At 34.4% G+C, this 19044-nt stretch overlaps 1 protein-coding gene across 2 annotated transcripts in view; it reads right to left on the reverse strand.

Annotated features, from left to right (window-relative positions):
- Window positions 1-19044, reverse strand: part of GLIS3 (GLIS family zinc finger 3) — a 658251-nt gene that overhangs the window by 76813 nt on the left and 562394 nt on the right. For both annotated transcript variants that reach the window (XM_074282835.1, XM_074282836.1), the window contains one exon: window positions 12047-12215. In XM_074282835.1, coding sequence (XP_074138936.1) covers window positions 12047-12215 — 169 coding nt within the window. The remainder of the gene's footprint in view (window positions 1-12046; window positions 12216-19044) is intronic.

The following is a 19044-nucleotide window of genomic DNA, read 5'->3' on the forward strand; positions in this document are numbered from 1 at the left end:
GGTGGATTTATTTGGAATGTGGGAAAAAAATAAATGTGGCTGATTGGAATTCAGGCAGCAAGGGGAAATGACCTCTTTGGAACTTGAAAAGCAAGACTTTCTTAGTGACAATCAAATTTCAGTGATTTCTCATTTGTGGTTGTGACTAGTTCTTAAATAAAGCATTATTAGTGTTTTTGGAAGGGAAAGTATAGGAAAAAATTCATGTCAAGGAAGTCATGTGCCAAGATTCAAGATTGTATGTTCAACAATAGGCTATGCATTCAGACTGCAGTACTTTCTGATTCTCCATGAATGATAATAACAAGATCTTGTGTTTATAAAATGCTTTAAGGTTTGCAAACACCTTGCATATATTATATCATTTGATCTCCAAAACAAACTTTTGAATGAGGTGATATTATTATCAGCATTTTACTGATGATAAACCTGAAGTAAAATAAGGATAAGTGACCTATTCTGGTTCACATAGTTGGGTTGATGTGAGTTATTGATGTAAAATTCAAATTCAGGTCTTTCTAATTCTTAGATACAGGGCTCTAGCCTACATTGTCTAGCTGTCTCAGCAAGTAACAATGGAGTAATTATTGGGCAAAAGTATACATAATGAAGGATCTGGGTAGGAAGTATGATTCTACTTGAGCTCATCCACCACCTCATTGAAAGACTAGTATGACTTGGATCTTTGGTTAAGGTGACTACAGCCCTTCTGTCCAGATATAATCCTTCATTCATTTCACTGCTATACGTCTATAGGCTTGTCAATAATTTTCTCTTATTCATAAGAAATTTTAATGGCCTTCCTTGGTCCTTGCTCTAAAAAGAATGTATCATCTGGACACTTGTAACAAGAGAGACGAGATTCATTCATTTAGAGGACTTATTGACCTGACCAATGTTTGTAGTCTTAGATGAAGTATGGATTTGTACTATAATTAACAAAATGGATAGCTTTGAAGGAAGAATGATTTTTGTGGACCACCTTCCATGAAAATAAGCAATGCTCTGCAAAATTGCAGGTCTCCAGGGCTACTCTGTGAGGAGAATGTCTTAGAAAAACAGCTTCATTCCTTTTATACAGAAAGCTTTCTAGATCAAACTGAGATAATGACTCATGATTATTTTGCTATTAACCAATCACTGACAGTAAAAGGCATAGAAGAGGCAATAACATGATTTTCAATAAATCAGTTTAAAAAAAACCATAGGAGGTTCACTTCTTATATGTATACATGTGTGTATGCATGTGTGTGTGTATTTTCTCATAAAACCTAGCAACTGTTCAAGCCTTTGGTAACTCATAGCTGCATTAACATCCTTTGAAAGTTCTAAAGGACCCAGATGCTCCTCTGGATTTGTGCAGAAAGGAAACAAGATCTCACCTCTATTCATTAACTACCCCACAGGATTGTCTTCTCTGTCTAGCTAATTATCACACAGTTTGGTTTTGAGTAAAGTACAAACCTTTAAGCATTATAGAAATGGAATTAACAATTCCCATCATTTTTTTAGCACTGACTGGGATGTATGGGAACCAGCTGGAACATTGATGTTTTTAAAGTCTATTTCCAGTAACTGCATGTTTCCAGGCATTCCTATTGGGTGGGAAATGGAATGTAATGGACAATCAAAGAGCAGATTCTTGCACTAGCCCTGATTTTGAAAGATCTTTGGCACAAAGAGATGGATGAACATTGATGATTTTCATAGTATCATAGATTTTAAAACTGGAAAAAAACTTAGAGATAAAAAAATCTCTTATTGAAGCCAGGAGAGGGAAGTGACTAACCCAATCACCCAAGGACATACAGTTAATAAAGTAGAAGAATGGCTATTCAAAACCAGGTCTTTTGATTCCAGGATCCAGAATGCTGTTTTTGATTTGTCACAGTTTTTATTTATTTCAATTGAAAGTTACTTATTTGGTTTCTACTACATAGAAAGGACTATGAGAGATATATTGGGGAAACAAAGAAATATTTTAAGGCCTGATCTTTGTTCTCAAAAAGCTTATAACTTATTTGAGGGAGTGAGCAAGCCACAAATAACTAAGCTAAATTAATGTTATGAGCTTATAGTAGGGTAAGACTGGTATCATCTGGTCTAGTTTAAATAAGGTTTTAGAGAGAAGAAATTGAAATAGATTCATGAGAAAGAATAAGATTCAGGTTGGCCTGAAAAGAGAGAGTGGTAGCTCTAGGTTCTAGAATTCTCTGAATATTACACAAAGGATTGACATCATGACTTAGTGTAATCAGTAGGGAGGTTTTAAAAATTAGGGACAGAGTAGAAAAGTGGTATGGGGAAAAGACATACAAACACATACATAGATACATATATGTTGCAGAAATTTCAACCTTCATTAAGAGTTTTCCCTATATCCATGAAATTATAGGTCTAGTCCCTTTTCCTAGTCTTATATTGTATCACTGTATTCTAAACTCAAAAACCCACAGGATTCGGAATCAGAAAACTGGAAGTGTAAATATTTTGGCACTGGGATTTACTCTGTAAGGAATGACTCTGGACCTCAGTTTCCTCATTTGCACAAGGAGAGAGTTCACCTAGATTATCTCTAAGTTCTAATTTAGCTTTATATCTATGATTCTAAATCCCTTTGATAGGAGGGATTGTATTTTATCTAATGCTCCACACTTCTCTAAAATACTTAATAATGCTCTCTGCAGAATAGGCATTTAATAAACTTTTTTTTTGGTATTGTATGGCATTTTAGATGGGGGAAAAAGTTAAGGCACTATGCATGTACAGAGTTGGAGAGGCTAGTTGCACAGAGGAGTAGGTAAAAAAAGACTTTAAGAAGGTGGGTAAAACACATTCATAATTCTCTCTTTAGAAATGGGACACCTATGAAATTCAGCAAACTATGCACATGGAAATCTGTAAAAAGGTACAGAAATGGGAGAAGCCACACATCAGTGTGCCCAGAATGATGTAGTAATGCCCCATTTGAAACATTAATGGATAATGAATGAAAACCAGCCAGTACTGCCAGGTGTTGCCCTCATTGAGGACTTGAGCACATGGAATCCTTTCTCTTGTGCGGATACTTTGATGAATTTCTCATTATTCTCCCTAATGTCTATTCTAGTTATTTCAGGTTCAGTGTTTTTTCTTTCAAGCTAGACTGTATATTCCTGAGGGAGACACTATGCCCTTTTTCTTCTATAATCCACAGGTAGTTCAGTACTGCCATAATAAAAGCTGTCATTTATGTTTTTTAAGGCTTATAAAGTACTTTACCTACATTATCATATTGTATGCTTACAATAATCCCATGAGGGAACTATCACTGGTATGTTTTTTTATTATTTTACATAGGAGGATACTGAGGCTCAGAAAATTTAGCTTGAATGACTTATTCATAGTTAAACACCTAGAAATGTCAGAAATGGGATTAAAATTCAAGTTACTTCCAACATGAATGAATGATATGATGATGGAATGCTTACATCTACAACATCTGACAGAATTTGAGTTTAAGTTCCCTCTGATCAGGCTCCTTGCTCTTTCCAAAGAGCTACTGAATGAATTGGACAAATCCCTTACTAGAGTAAGTTAAAAGCATGAGAAACCTCTTCTTTTTTTGGGAATTACAGAATCCCAGACTTTAGAAGTCATCCAGTCTAACCTAAATTTAGGATTGAAGACTATAATGGAAAAGGAATCATTACCTTTCTGGGAAGGTCATTCTACTTTTGAACTATTCTATCAGGCAACAAGTTTTCCTTCATAGAATCCTCTCCTTCTCTAGTCTTCTAAGGCTAACCATCTCTTGTTACTTTCAGTAATCAACATATAGCATGATCATACAGGCTTATCCATTCTGACATGTAATAACTATACTAGTTATTACATAATAAACTTGAATCAATATTAAATGATAGAGAAGAATACCACTTAAATCAATTGCATGATGCATCATTGAGATCATCTTAAAAGATAAAAAGGGAACCTCATTAAATAGTATTTGTTTTCATTTTATTTTAATATCATAAATATCAAAGACTCTAACCAAAGGTGAACCTTTCGTGACTTCTTACTATGACTCAGACCTTTTTATTAACAAGTTCAAGCTAAGTAAATGATGAATAAATACCTCCCAAATAGGAAAAATGCCAATTTCCTGCTTAAAAATTGCAAAGTGTGATAAACCCATTTCCGTTGAGAAAACTGCTTTAGTTTTTGCTGGGGAATTTCCCAACTAAACATGGAGTAAGACGTATTAAGCCAAATGCTTCATGTAGGCAAATTTCCTCTTAGTCTTCGCATGCAGAGTAATAATACAAACACACTTAATAATTCAATTCTATTTTATGTTCTCCTTCCGCAAAGCCTAATGAAGTGGAGAGGATTTGCCCAACTCAATATGTCTACAAAAAATATACAATTCATATATATTGCCATTGCTATTAGATAGGAAAGATTCTCAGTGGGGATTTTTACAATTCCTTCCTATAAATCCTCCTCCTCTTTCTCTTCCACCCTGTTCTCACTCTTAATAACACTTCTTTGGAACTTATTTCCCTCCCTCTCTCACTCACACAGGCATCTTTTTTTTTTTTCTAATGTCATCTGACTTAGAGTTTAAATTGCAAGAGGGCAAGCACCGTCTATCTTATTCACTTGATAGACCATGTCATGTTCATTCATCAGCTCATTCATTTATGCAACAAGCACATTAAGTTTGTGCTCTGCTTTAGGTACTGAGAATACAAAGACAAACTAAAAATGGCTATTGGGGCAGAACAACATACAAACTAATATACTGTATAATTTGAAAAGAGAAAAGTACTAATGATGAAAAGGATTAGGAAAGGTTTTCCTATTTCAGTTGGCACCTGACTTATAGCTTGATAAAAGCTAAGCATTCTGAGAGACAGAGGTGAGGGAGGCATACAATCCATGGAACACAATATTTAGAGTACAACAATTTGACTAGAACAGGAAATAAAGTGGAGGTGCAAAATAGGTGCTTTATAAATGCATCTATTTACTTCAGACTGTACTGATATTGACCTGTTTTAGTTACTTTTCATAAAAAAAAGATGCATGTAAAACTAATGGTAATACCTCTTTGGCACGTTCTTTTGGAGAAATAAGTAAGCTTAGAATAGAGACCATCTCTAGGAAGAGTTACAAATAGAAATAATATCTCCCCCAGGCTGCTAAGGATGTCAATCAGCAGCTTATCGAAGTGACCAAAAAGTGGGTGTAATAGCGGCAGAGCTATAAAGGAGCAGAGGAAATTGTTTTACTCTTGTCATCTTCTAAGGATCATTATAGCTATTGATAATGAGATGAAATGGAGTGCTGGAAAATTTAGATTGATCATCACTGAACTCCATGATGTTGCTGAAAAGAATTCACAGTGAAGCTAAATGCAGAGATGATTGGGGGGAAAAAAACCTGTGGTTAATGTCATTTAAAGTAGAGCTGAATATGAACTCCCTTGTGAAAAAAAGTTGCATTTGCCTCAACTTACGAGAATGTATGGGATATTTTCCAAAATTTCCTTTCTCTGTTGCCTGGGATTTAGAGTATGGTTATCATTAGTTCAGCCATAGTGACAGAAAAGTTGTAAAAAGTTGTTAAATAAAACAGGTTACCTTTACTCTGAAACAGTTCAATAAATAATTTTGAAGATGTAGAGGAGAAATCAAAAGATTTTAAATGTACAGTTTGTTGGTGTTTTTAATGCAGTATGTTTCTCCTTGTTCTCCCCCCATGCCTCCCCAAAATAACTCTTAAGCTACATTAACATAACCATGCCACAGGATAAATGGTAGAGAAGTTATGAAGGTAGAAATATCAAGTTTTAGCAACTGATTGGATGTGTGGGTTAAGAAAAAGTGAGGAGACCAGGATTATACTATTTCAAAACCATAATCAATCAGGTTAACTTCCAATAGAGATTAATACTTGTAGGGGAGTAGTGGTGAAAGAGGAGCATTACGGTCTAGAGATGTAGGAATGACAAATGTGATCCTAGGGAAATAGACTGACATACCTCTTTTAGGAAAATGCCAGGTACTTGATTGTGGTTCAAAAATGGGGTGAGGTAGAAGAGGCAAATGACAAGGCTATATGGAGAAAATATTTGGAGGTAGGGGCAAAGTGGGGGGCAAAATGGAGAATAAAGTGCATCATAATAATAGCCTGCCTGAAGTAGTGGGCTGGGTGAGGCAGGTACCAATCAGGACAAGGTAGACATTCTAAAGATAAAAGTGTTAAAAAACCTCCCAAGCCTGTTTTCAAGGACTTTGTTTGTATTTGTATTGTTAATATAAGTAGAGATAACCATTTAGACAGCAGAGAAGAAGGGTAAGAGGTTGAAGACATCTTCATCAACATAAATCTGAAACTTGGGATGGGAAATGTCATCTGCATCTAGAGAGAGAATTATGGAGAAATCGAATGTGGATTGAAGAACAGTATTTTCACCTTTTTTTGTTTGTCTGCTTGCTTAATTTTTCTTTCTCATGTCCCTCCCCCTTTTGGTCTGATTTTTCTTGTACAAATGACAAATATGGAAATATGTTTAAAAGGACTGTATATGTATAATCTATATCAGATTGCTTGGGGTCTGATATAGTCCCCTAATAGAGTGGAACTAAGGGAGGGAGAAAGAAAAAATTTGGAAAACAAAATCTTACAAAAATGAACGTTGAAGACTATCTTTACATGTATTTGAAAAAAATAAAATGTTATTGAGGAAAAAAAATGAACTTGAAGATCCTCCCACATGGAATCCATCCTCTTATGTATATGTGTCTGTTTGGGAGAGAGAAAATTGAGGGGGTAGTTTGCACAAAATAATGAATGACTATATGAAAAAGTTTTTAAATAAGTATGTCTACCCCTACTTTCCCTGGATCTTAGTTTCCTCATTTATAAAATGAAGGAATCAGACCAAATGGCCTCTGAAGTCTCTTTAGGCTTTAGATGTAGAATCTAAACTTTACTGTTCTAGAATCATTCCAAAGAACCAAAACTCTGGGCAATCTCCTTAAATTTCAAGGGTTTAACTGACACCTCTATGCAAGTGACTCCTAGACTCTACATATTACTAGTAGATCCTCTTAGTTTCACTCCTGTTAGCAAACTGACAACTTGTCCTGGCAACATTGTAACTCAGCATATCTAAAAATGAATTCATTTCCTTTCCCCTCAAACTCTTCTCTTGTCTAAACTTTTTTTTCTGTCTTAGTCACCACAACTTTCCCTTACTCCACATACTTGCTAAGCATACTATTTCTACCTTCATGACATTTGTGCCTTTCTACTCATGAGCCATTCTTTATTCATATCCTTCTTACCTCTTACTAAGATGATTACAGACACGTTCTTCTGGGTATTCCTACTACTCAAATCTTTCATCATTCTTCTCTGTTCTCTAGACAGTAAGTAGGTAATATTTCTTAATCACAAATTCAATAGTGTGACTTTTCCTAGTCAGTTATCTCCAAATTCTCCCTCTTGCCTCAAGAATAAAATATAAACTCTTTTCCTTAGCTTTTCCCAACAAAACCTTCTCTGTAACAACAAAACTTCTGTAAACACTTTGTGTCAGGAAGGTGAGAATATAAAGAAACATAGAAGACAATCCTTGAACCTGAGGAACTTCCAATGTAATGGAGGCAACAAATATGTACAAACAAGTTACATAAAAGATAAACTGATTCCTAAAAAAAAATCTCCAAGCCAGACAGACTGACAAATAAATTCTACCAAATATTTAAAGAACAATTAATTTCAACATTATATAAATTATTTGGAAAAAAGGCAAAGTAGTCTTACAAATTCCTTTTATGCCACAAAATTTGATGCTGATACTTACAGAAGGAAAAGCAAAACCAGAGAAAAAAACAGAGAAACCAATTTCTCTAATAAACATTGGTGTAAATTTTAAAAATAAAATACTAGTAAGGAGATTAAAATAGTACATCACAAATAATAATAAGTACCAGGAATGAAGTACTGTTTCAATTTTGCAAAAACTACCTCTAATTGACCATATCAATAATAAAATCAACAGAAATCATATGGTTATCTCAATAGATATGGAAAAATCTTTTGACAAAACATAACATTCATTCCTATTTTTAAAAAGCTGAGAAAGCATGGGATTAAATGGAGCTTTCCTTAAAATGATAAGTAGTAGCTATGTAAAAATCATCAGAAAATATTAATTGTAATGGAGATAAACTGGAAGTATTCTCAATAAAATTGGGGTGAAATAAGGATGCTCATTATCACCACTCTCATGGAACATTAACTAGAAATTCGCATTATAGGAATAAGAGAAGAAAAATAAATTGAAGGAATTTGAATAGGATATATGGAAACAAAACCAACATTCTTTGCAGATGAGATGATGCTATACTTGGAGAGTTTATAGAATCAATTAAAAATCTAGTTGAAATAATTAACAACTTTAACAAAGTTGTAGGATATAAAATTAGCTTATATAAATCATCAACATTTCTAAACATTACCAACAAAATCTAGGAGCAGGAGATAGAAAGATAAATTGCATTTAAAATAACTGTAGAAAATATAAAATTCTTGGGAGTCTACCTTCCAAGAAAAAAAACTAGGAATTACATGAACACAATTATAAAACACCTTTTCCCACAAATAAAGTCAGTTCTAAACATTTAAAAAAATAACAATTGCTTATGGGTAGGCCCAGCCAACATAATAAAAATGACAATTCTGCCTACACTAATTTATTCAGTGCCATACCAATGAGATTACCAAAAAAAAAAAATCATTTTGTAGACCTAGTAAAAGTGCAATTCATCTGGATAAACAAGAAGGTCAAGAATATCAAAGGAACCAATGAAAAAAATATGTGAAGGATGGTGGCTTAGTCATACTAAATTTCAAACTGTATTAAAAAGTGGTAATTATCAAAACAATGTGGCTAAGAAATAGTAGTGGATCTGTGGAATAGATTAAGTATGCAGTATAAAGTAGTAAATGACCATAGTAATGTAGTGTTTCATAAATCCAAAGATCTAAGCTTTAAGGACAATAACTCACTATTTGATGGAAACTGCTGGGAAAACTGTAAATTAGTTTGGCAAAAGGTAGGCATAGTCCAAAATCTCATATCATATACCCAGATAAGGATAAAATGGGTATATAATTTAGACATTAGACATACTATTAACAAATTAGGAGAGCATGGGAGAGCTTACCTGTCAGCTTTATGGATAAGAAAAGAATTTATGACCAAGCAAAAGACAGAGAACTTTATTATAAAATGCGGAATGGATGAATTTGATTATATTAAATTAAAAAGGCTGTGTACAAATAAAATCAATGTAGCCAAGAAATAGAAGGAAAGCAAAAGTTTGGGGTGGAGAAGAATTTCACAGCAAGTTTCTCTGTTAAAGGTATTATTTCTTAGTTATATAGAGAAATGAGTCAGATTTATATCAATGCAAATCATTAGTCAATTAATAAATTATCAAAGAATATGAACAATTTTAAGAAGGAATCAAAGTTAACTATAGTCATATGAAAAAAAATTTCTAAGTCACTATTAATTAGAGAATGCAAAATATAAGAACTCTGAGGATCCAGCTCTATTAGACTAGACTGTTATTAGACTAGCAAATATGACAGAAAAAGAAAATGACAAATCTTAGAGGGAATATGGGAAAACTGAGGTATTAATATACTGTCAGTGGAGTTATAAAATGGTCTGACTATTCTAGAGAATGATTTGGAATTACATCCAAAAAATTCTAAAACTATGCATACTATGATCCAGTAGTATCATTACTAGCTCTGTCACAAAGACTTTAAAAGGAAAAGGACCTTTATGTACAAACATATTTATAACAGCTCTTTTTTTGTGGTGGCAAAGAATTGGATTATCAAGTGGCTATTCAATAACTGGAAAGTGGCTGAACATGTTATGATGCATAGTTGAGATGAAATACCATTGTATTATAAGAAATAATGGGTAAGATACTCTCAGAAAAAAAAAAAGATGTAAAGACTTACATGAGCTGATGCAAAAAGTAAAGTGAGCAGAACCAGGAGAACTATACATGGTAACATCAATAGTATATGGCAATCAGTTGAGAATGACAGATATTCTCAGTAAAACAATGATCTAAAGCAATTCTAAAGAACCCATCATGAAAAATGCTATCCACTTCTAGAGAAACAATTGATAGAAGGTAAATGCAGATGGAAATACTATATTTTGTACTTTTTTTTTTCCATTGGGGGAAGAATGTTTTCTGGTGACTAATATGGAAATACATTTTGCATGACAATTAATGTATAATCTATATTAAACCTCTTGTTTCTCTGATTTCTCCCTCCCTCCCCCCAAGGCTGGGGTCAAGTGACTTGCCCAGGGTCACACAGCTAGGAAGTGTTAAGTGTCTGAGACCAGATTTGAACCCAGGTCCTTCTGAATTCAAGGCTAGTGCTCTATCCACTGCGCCACCTAGCTGCCCCCAAACCCCTTGATTTCTCAATTGAGAGGATGGAGGGATGGAGAAAATTGGGAACTCAAAAAAATTTTTTTATTATTATAACTTTTTATTGACAGAACATATGCATGGGTAATTTTTTACAACATTATCCCTTGCACTTACTTTTGTTCTGACTTTTCCCTTCCTTCCCTCCACCTCTTCCCCTAGATGGAAGGCATTCTTATACGTGTTAAATATGTTAGAGTATATCCTAAATACAATATATGTGTGCAGAACTGTATAGTTCTCTTGCACAAGAAGAATTGTATTCAGAAGGTAAAAATAAGCTGGGAAGAAAAAAAAATGCAAACAGTAAACACTCATTTCCCAGTGTTTCTTCTCTGGGTACAGCTGATTCTGTCCATCATTGATCAATTGGAATTGAATTAGATCTTCTCTTTGTCAAAGATATCCACTTCATCAGAATATATCCTCATATCATATTATTGTTGAAGTGTATAGTGATCTTCTGGTTCTGCTCATTTCACTCAGCATCAGTTCATGTATGTCTTTCCAAGCCTCTCTGTATTTATCCTGTTGGTCATTTCTTACAGAGCAATAATATTCCATAACATTCATAAACCTAATTTACACAACCAGTCTCCAATTGATGGACATCCATTCATTTTCCAATTTCTAGCCACTACAAAAAGGGCTGCCACAAACATTTTGGCACATGTGGGTCCCTTTCCCTTCTTTAGTATCTCTTTAGGATATAAGCCCAGTAGTAACATTTCTGGATCAAAGGAAATGCACAGTTTGATAATTTTATGGGCATAATTCCAGATTGTTCTCCAGAATGGTTGAATTTGGGGGACTCAAAATTAAAAAAAATATTTAAAAATTAAATGTAATTGAAAAAAGTGTTTTGGGGGAAAAAAGATAAAGTGGCAATCATTAACAGAGGCAAAGGACTAGAATTAAGAGAGAATAAAAAAGGGCTTTCTATAGAAAATGGGATTTTTATCTGGGATTTGAGGGAAACCAGCGTGGCTAAGAGGTATGCATGAGGAAGGAGAACTTTCCAGGCATAAAGACCAGTCATTGAAAGTTCTCAGATTGGAGAAATGGAATGTTTTGTTTGAGGATTAACAAAAAGTCAGTTTCACTGAATCAAAAACCATTTATGTTATAAAATAAAACCTTAAACTGATCAACAGGCAAATATGGTCATCTTAACATGGCCTACATATGTGACAACTGAACAGGAGGTGTTGAAACAACAGGGAAATTCTGCTGCTTTTTTTTCCTGAAACAACACTTTAGATGACTGTCACTAATATATATATATTTCCCCCCCAAACAGGCAGAAAAAAAAAAAAAAAACACGAAAAGAAAAAGAAAAAACCACAGAGGATGAGCAGACTGAATTCTTGTGAAATGTGTATGTACTTTTTAAATGTCACCTTTGGGTAAATCAACCCACCAATGTATTATTAATAAAATTTAGCAACTGTCAAATCATTTCTTGGTGCAGGGAGGCTTGGCTATGTCACTACTTAGAAGGAAGAGACAGATGGTCTTACCTTTCAGTTCCTGAGTCCACAGCCGAAAGAGGAGGTAACTGGGAGGAGGGGTTGTGGGGGCTCCCCTGTACATTATGTCCCGGAGAAGGGTGACTGACGGGATGTGGGGGAGGCCCAGCCCCAGCAGCTGTTCCACTCCGGCTTGAGTGAGTGCTGGAGAAAATCGTGGCTGAAATAAAGAGGGACGACAAGGAATTCAAGCTAAGTCACAAATAAAATAAAGTGTGCGTATACACTCACACACAGGCACATACATAAATGGGGGCATAAAAGAAAGCAAAGGCTTCATCTGTAGGTGATTGAAAGAGGCATGCTGAAGTGGGGAGGGAGATGTAGGAGTCTGATATTTGTAGTCCAATTCTTTATTTGCTAAATAGACATATACATAGGTTTTGTTTCAACTCATCAGAGAGGGGTCCACCTATTAACAATCAGGCAGTTGGCTGGCTAATACTTTCCTTATTGCCACTGCAGCAGAGCCTCTCAGCTTGTACTATGCTGGGAGCTGCCTTTCATAGCTTGTTCAAGCATCACCTTTCACAACAAACCCCTAGTCTGAACATGATAGAATTACCTGAGCTTCTAATGTTTCCACTGCTAGTCACTAAGTTATTACCTTTCATTTATTCAAGTATGATAATAAGCTAATGTATATGTTTCTTATTCCTTTTTAGCATCTCAAGAGTTAAAGGGCTAGGGGGTTGGGTGGGGACGGCACAGCCCTAGTTGTATCCCATTTCCCACTATTGTTCAGATGTACTTCCCAGGATTCAGCCCCTACAACGAGAGGTATTCTCTTAGTGTCAATTCAAAGCAATGGGCACTGGTTTTTATTAATTCACAGAATGTTAGAGTTAGAGATGACATTATAGGTCATCTAAGCCAAAGATTCTTAACCCGCTTTGTGTTACAGATCCCTTTGACAGTCTGGTGAAAATTATGGATATCTATTCAGAATAATGCTTTCAAAAGCATAAAATATAATACATAGAATTCAGAGGAAACAAATTATTGCCACAGATAAAATATTTAATGTTTCCTTTCAAGTTCACAAATCTTTGGGAGGTCTTAATCGCAGATTAAGAGCATAGTCCCAATTACAAATATCAATCAATCAGCCAGCATTTAGTAAGCAGCTACTACTATATGCTGTATAATGAGTTATGTTCTGAAAATACAAAGGCAAAAGTAGAGCACTTTAATCTCTTGTAGAATAAATTATGTTGAGCAAGACAATGTGCATATATCTAAGTAGGAAATATCTATAAAATAAATATGTGGGCATTTGTTAACTTATTGACTGAGTGACAGGATCTTCTTCTATAGTGGAATGTATCCTAAGGCTTGAAACCTGGTCCTGGATAACTGTTACAATACTACAGAAGAAATCCTTGCTTGTCACTTTTGGAGCATGACAGGAAGGAGTCTCTCAATGTGCCCAAAGTATCCAGTAAAAATCTCCCTATCTTGAGATGAGGATATCCTGGAGTCATCTTGAAGCAGCTCAGGAAAACTGATGGTTAAATTTTCAGTATGAACATTTGCATCTCAGAAAACTTGCCAAATAAGGCTTGATCTCTTGTTTTGTGGACTCTTTAGACTTTAGAAAGTATTGATATTAATAAGGTAAATTAAAATTAAGAATTGTTTCATGTGAACATTTCCCCATTTGTTAAACATTTATCAACACATCCTGGATGTCTTTCATTATCACTAAGAGATCTTTGTCTTGCTTCCAAAATATGTTCTGTGGTATGGTGGAAAGAAATAGATTTAGAGTTTTGTAGCTAAGTTTTAATTCTGTCTCTGCCACTTCTTTTTTTGAAGAACTTTATTCTGAGCCTCAGTTTCTTCACTTGGCAAATTAAGGGATTGAACTCAGTAACCCTTGCCATTCTTCCAACTGAAAATCTACGATTCTATGATTTAGATCATGATCTCTCAAAGAAAGTTCCCTATTTTTAGTTCTTTCAATTATATCTAATCATAGACTATCAAGATCTTATCCCTCTCACTTCTCAGAGAATCTAACATCCACTGATATAAAGATCTGTGAATGACTTGGAGAAAACAAGGCTTTCCCATGGTATACTGATGAGATAGGGGTACCCTTCCTTCTCATAGAAACCACAATCTCCATCTTTCTGCAATTAGTTTTCTAATGTCTTGGGGCCTAAATGCCACTGTTGCTGCCATCATATTTAAAGTCCTGTCTATGTAGCTTCTGTTCTCTAAGTTCCTACTTCCAACTCTATGGAATAATGGTTATCTCATATGGGTTCACCTGCTACCTCAAATATGCTATAGTTTCTTTAACTTTAAAATGGGGACAATAATAAGCTGTACCTCACATAGTTGTTGTAAGGTCCAAATGAGAAAAAAAATCTGTAAAAAATGCTTTTAACACAGTGACAGGCACACAATAAGCACTTGATTATTTTCTTGCTCATCTCTTGTCCCTAGTTCCTGGTGCAACTATAAATATAGACTACCTTTAATGATGACACCATTATCCCTCCACCACTTTGAATTAGTACCCGTCACAATTATATCTAATTGCTGCTTTGTTAATAGGTAATATGATGCTGGATGATCTACTTATTTGTGTTTTTAAAGAGTTCATTCAATAGAAATATGTTTAGAAGAACTGCACATGTTTAACCTATAATGGAATGCTTGCTGTCTAGGGAAGAGAATGAGGAGGGAGAGAAAAAAATTTGAAACACAAAGTTTTGCAAAGATGAATGTTAAAAACTAATTTTGCATGTATTTTTGGGGAAAAACCTACTATTAAAAATAGAACAGGCCAAATGATAATAAGTCCAATAAGGTGAAAAACACTTTGAAAAGCAGAATTGCTCAAATGCAAAATGATATTCAAAAATCTACTGATAAGAAGAGCTTCTTAAATAGTAGTGTTGGCTAAATGGAAATTTAGACAAAAATTCATTGAAATAAAGAAGTCCTTAAAAAATTAGAATTGGCTAAATGGAAAAGGAGGTACAAAGGCTAACATAAGAAAATAATTCTTTAAAAATTAGAATTGGGTGAGCTTAAAGCTAATGACTTCTATAAGGCATCAAGAAACTATAAAACAAAACAAAAAAACTGAAAAAAAATTCATTCAAGTGCTCATAAGTTTCAGAACTGAAAGAGGCTTTGGAAAATTTCCAACTTAGTTAGAGATAAGGAAACTGAGGTTGGGAGAGAGAAGTTAATGGATTGCCTAAAGTCACATAAATAATAATGTAAATTATTGACTTTTGAATACAGGCCTTCCACTCCATACTTACTCTGTGTACTCTTATTGCATATGCATATAAACATTATGTATATGATTATATATGTGTATCCATATCTGTGTGTATATCTATAGATATACACATGGATAAAAAAGCAGGTTTGGGATATGATTGAGTTACATTTTAACAAAGAGATAGACAGTGTATTTTTCCCCTCCACAAAATAAATGAGTGCTTAGGGGCTGAGGAACCTAGGCCTGTGTTCAGTTTCCTCTCTACCCTCTACTACTATCCCCAGGAGCCAAAGAGCTCCAGTCTTGAAGTCAGGAACATCTGAGTTCAAATGTGGTCTGACACAACACTTCCGAACTATGTGACCTTGGGCAAGTCACTTAACCCCAATTGCCTCAGGAGGGAAAAAAAAGTACACTGCAGCAGAAGCACACAACACACACACACACACACACACACACACACACTTACACAGCCTGAGAATGTAAACAGTATTGTGAAATCCAGTTCCTTTATGGAGGAGGGGACATCTTGAATTTTTCAGAACCTAGTCTTCTAGTCAGAGAAGAAAGATTTCCTGAATAATGTCAATTATGAGAATTGCCTTTTGGATTATTCCAAGTTAGAGGTTAGATTTTTTTTTTTAGAGAAATTAAGGGATTAAGAGAGGGAAATGATGTGGAAACTCTATTGATAAATTAGTATTTCCTTCTCCAAATCCAGGCACAAAACAGACAAACACAACCTTTTGGCAAGAAACTGCTTATTACAAATTCTTTTTCTGTACTCTTTAATGAGGCAATAGCTCTGTCACTTAAAAGGCCCAATTAAAATTCAGCTACTACTTTACCCCTCAAAAAATACTGGTACTAGAATAGCTTAATTCCATAGATTTACTGCTGCCCTTTGTGAATCTAACTTTATCCTATATGCTAATGCCTATTTCTACTCTCCCACAGCAATAACCACCAATACTACCACCTCCAGCCCAACTACAAAGATTGTGAGGCAAGTTGGAAAACGCTTACTAGCTAGAAAAGGTAATGTAGAGCTTCTGTTTTGTGTGTCAGCCTCAATAAAAGTTGCACATTTGCAAACACATGAGAGTCGGCTTATGAATCACTACCCTCATTTATTGTTAGACTAACTTAGGGAGCCAGAATTCAGCTTTTATTCCAAATAATAATTTCACCCAGGGGAATAGGCTATTTAGAAGGATCCTGGCAGTAGCATGAATATTGGTGTTTGTAAGGTTGGGGCTTGGACTCATGTAGTATTCCAAATACTCATGGAAGAATAAGAGGTCACAAAGATACTTAATAAACATTTTCTCCTCTCCATATGCAGAAACTGAATTCTGCTGAGAGTTTAAAAAATCGTAATGATAATACACCCCACACTTATTAGTTCTGGGGTATATAGGTAATGATCATAATAAAGGAAAGGCTTTACTGTTAGAATTGCAAATCAGTAAATAAAATTCAGCATGGCTCATCCATAGACATCTCTAGCAAAAGAAGAAAAGGTGAGGCCCTCCAGCTGGAGGAAAGCAGAGAAAAGGACAGGGTTTTGGTGGGGTGGGAAGAAGAGTGACACAGAAAAACATATTTTGCTTTGGAATTAAATGTGGTGAATGGTAACATTCTGTGATTGAAGCTCTATAATTTACTAGATATCTCTGGTAAGGTATTACCTTTGTCAGGACTATATCTATGATACTATTGGTACAATTTAAGGAGTCCTGAAGAAGGCTTCCCTACTCCAAAATACCCAAGTATCACAGTATCAAACTCCTATGGGTATTAAGAGGAAACTTTCAGGCAGGTATTAGATGAAATCATAGAAGGTGAATGATGACATAAAAGGAATGCTTTGTCAGGTATTGGTTGAACTATTTGGTTACTAAAGTTTCTACCAATTTATATGGTTCTGCCTACATAACAACAGGGAGATGATGCTGGGTAATAAATGGTCATTGTTTTGAGGTACAATCTTTGTAAGTTTCTCCCTATCTGTAAAATCATCAAATATTGGGTCTTGTTCTGAACTGTATGCCTGCTGAGACTATTGAACTAGAACATCATTTTCTCTCCTCATCTCACACATTGATATCATCTCGACCAGTTCTTCCTTCAAGCCCATCCTCTTCCTCTCTTCCCTAACAGATTGCCCCCATTATCATCCCCCCTCTTTCTAACCTTCAATCTCTTCTTACTTAGTATTTCTTCCTTTCTGCCTATAAACAGGTCTAAGGTTTCTTAAACTTTGAAAAATATACTAGAGCACTACCTCACTAGAGCACATTATCCACACCAACTGTCATCCTATAGTCTTTTATTAGCCAAATTCATTAAAAAAAAGCCATTTATACCTATGTCTCCATGTTTTTCTACTCTGTCTTTTCTCACCCCTCTGAAAGTTGGCTCCTCACTTTTATCACTTAATTGAAACTGCTTTCTGCAAAGACATAAAAAATCTCTTAAGATTCCCATCTAATTTAATGTTCTCTTCTGAATCTCTACATATAGGCACTCTTCTCTCATTACCAATTCAGATATTAAAATGTAAACTCCCCAAGGGAGTTCTCTTTGTTAAATACTCAAATCACTAGCATTTATGTTTTTTTTTCCTCCTATCTATTTGTATTCATTAATTCAGCCATAATCTAGTTATTTGGCCATATGCTTCATCCCTCTATTGCACTATTAACCTGAATAAAAGTTATGTACATCTTAATATATTATGGAAATATGAGCTGTTATTATTACAAACGCATTACTGTATAGAATGGTACCTAATGCCTATGCCTGTTGTCTCCTCCAATAGAATGTAAACTCTTTAAAGGTAGGTTTATATCTCTAGCATCAGTTAAAGAGATGAAGCATATAGCAAGTACCTAATAAAGGCATTATTTATTGATTGATTAAAAAGCTCTAGTTTCTTGAACAACATTTGAATTTATCAGCATTTATCAGGTATGATCTACTCTTCCTTCTTCCTCTTATATCTTACCAAAATAAAACACACTTTTCTGGTCACCACAATGTTGTCTTCCTTTATTAACATGTAAAGTCCTTAAGAGAAAGGATTTTCTCTTTTATAAATACTCATATCCTTAGTATGTTCTATCATAATTCATGCATTTTATAATTATCTAGCATATGTTATTTATTTTTCTATAAGACAATTTCTGCAAAGGTTTTATAAATCTTAATGCATTATATAAATGTGAGACATTATTATTATCATAATATCACTGTAGTATTATACTTTCTCTTCAGCTTAAGGCCTTCTGTGTTGCCCCATCTTTTCCTGGAAGTAAAATATAATGCCAGTGGAAAACCAAATACTACCTTTGGAAAGGAAGTCTGTGATGTGGGGCAGTTAAAGTCACATTTCATGTATACTATGTATAAGCCTTTTTGTTTTATTTTTATTTATTTTTAATATTCTCAAGTTATTTATTTATTTAAATTTATGGGATAGAATTAACATTTCCATAATGTAGTATAATACAAAAAAATAATACATAAACTGCAAATCCATCACATACAACTTGTTTTTCCTTTTAAATATCCAATAAAACTATCATGTAATTTTTTTTCTTTTCTTTCTTCTCTACTCCCCACCTTAAAGATGGTTTTCATTAGACATAAATATGCATGTGTGTATGTAAAATCATCCCATACATATTTCTATTTATAAGTTATTTCTCTGGATGAAGTTAGAGTTTTCCTTCTTATG

This window comes from Sminthopsis crassicaudata, chromosome 1 (genome assembly GCF_048593235.1).
Source record: "Sminthopsis crassicaudata isolate SCR6 chromosome 1, ASM4859323v1, whole genome shotgun sequence".
In the NCBI taxonomy this organism is placed as follows: domain Eukaryota; kingdom Metazoa; phylum Chordata; class Mammalia; order Dasyuromorphia; family Dasyuridae; genus Sminthopsis; species Sminthopsis crassicaudata.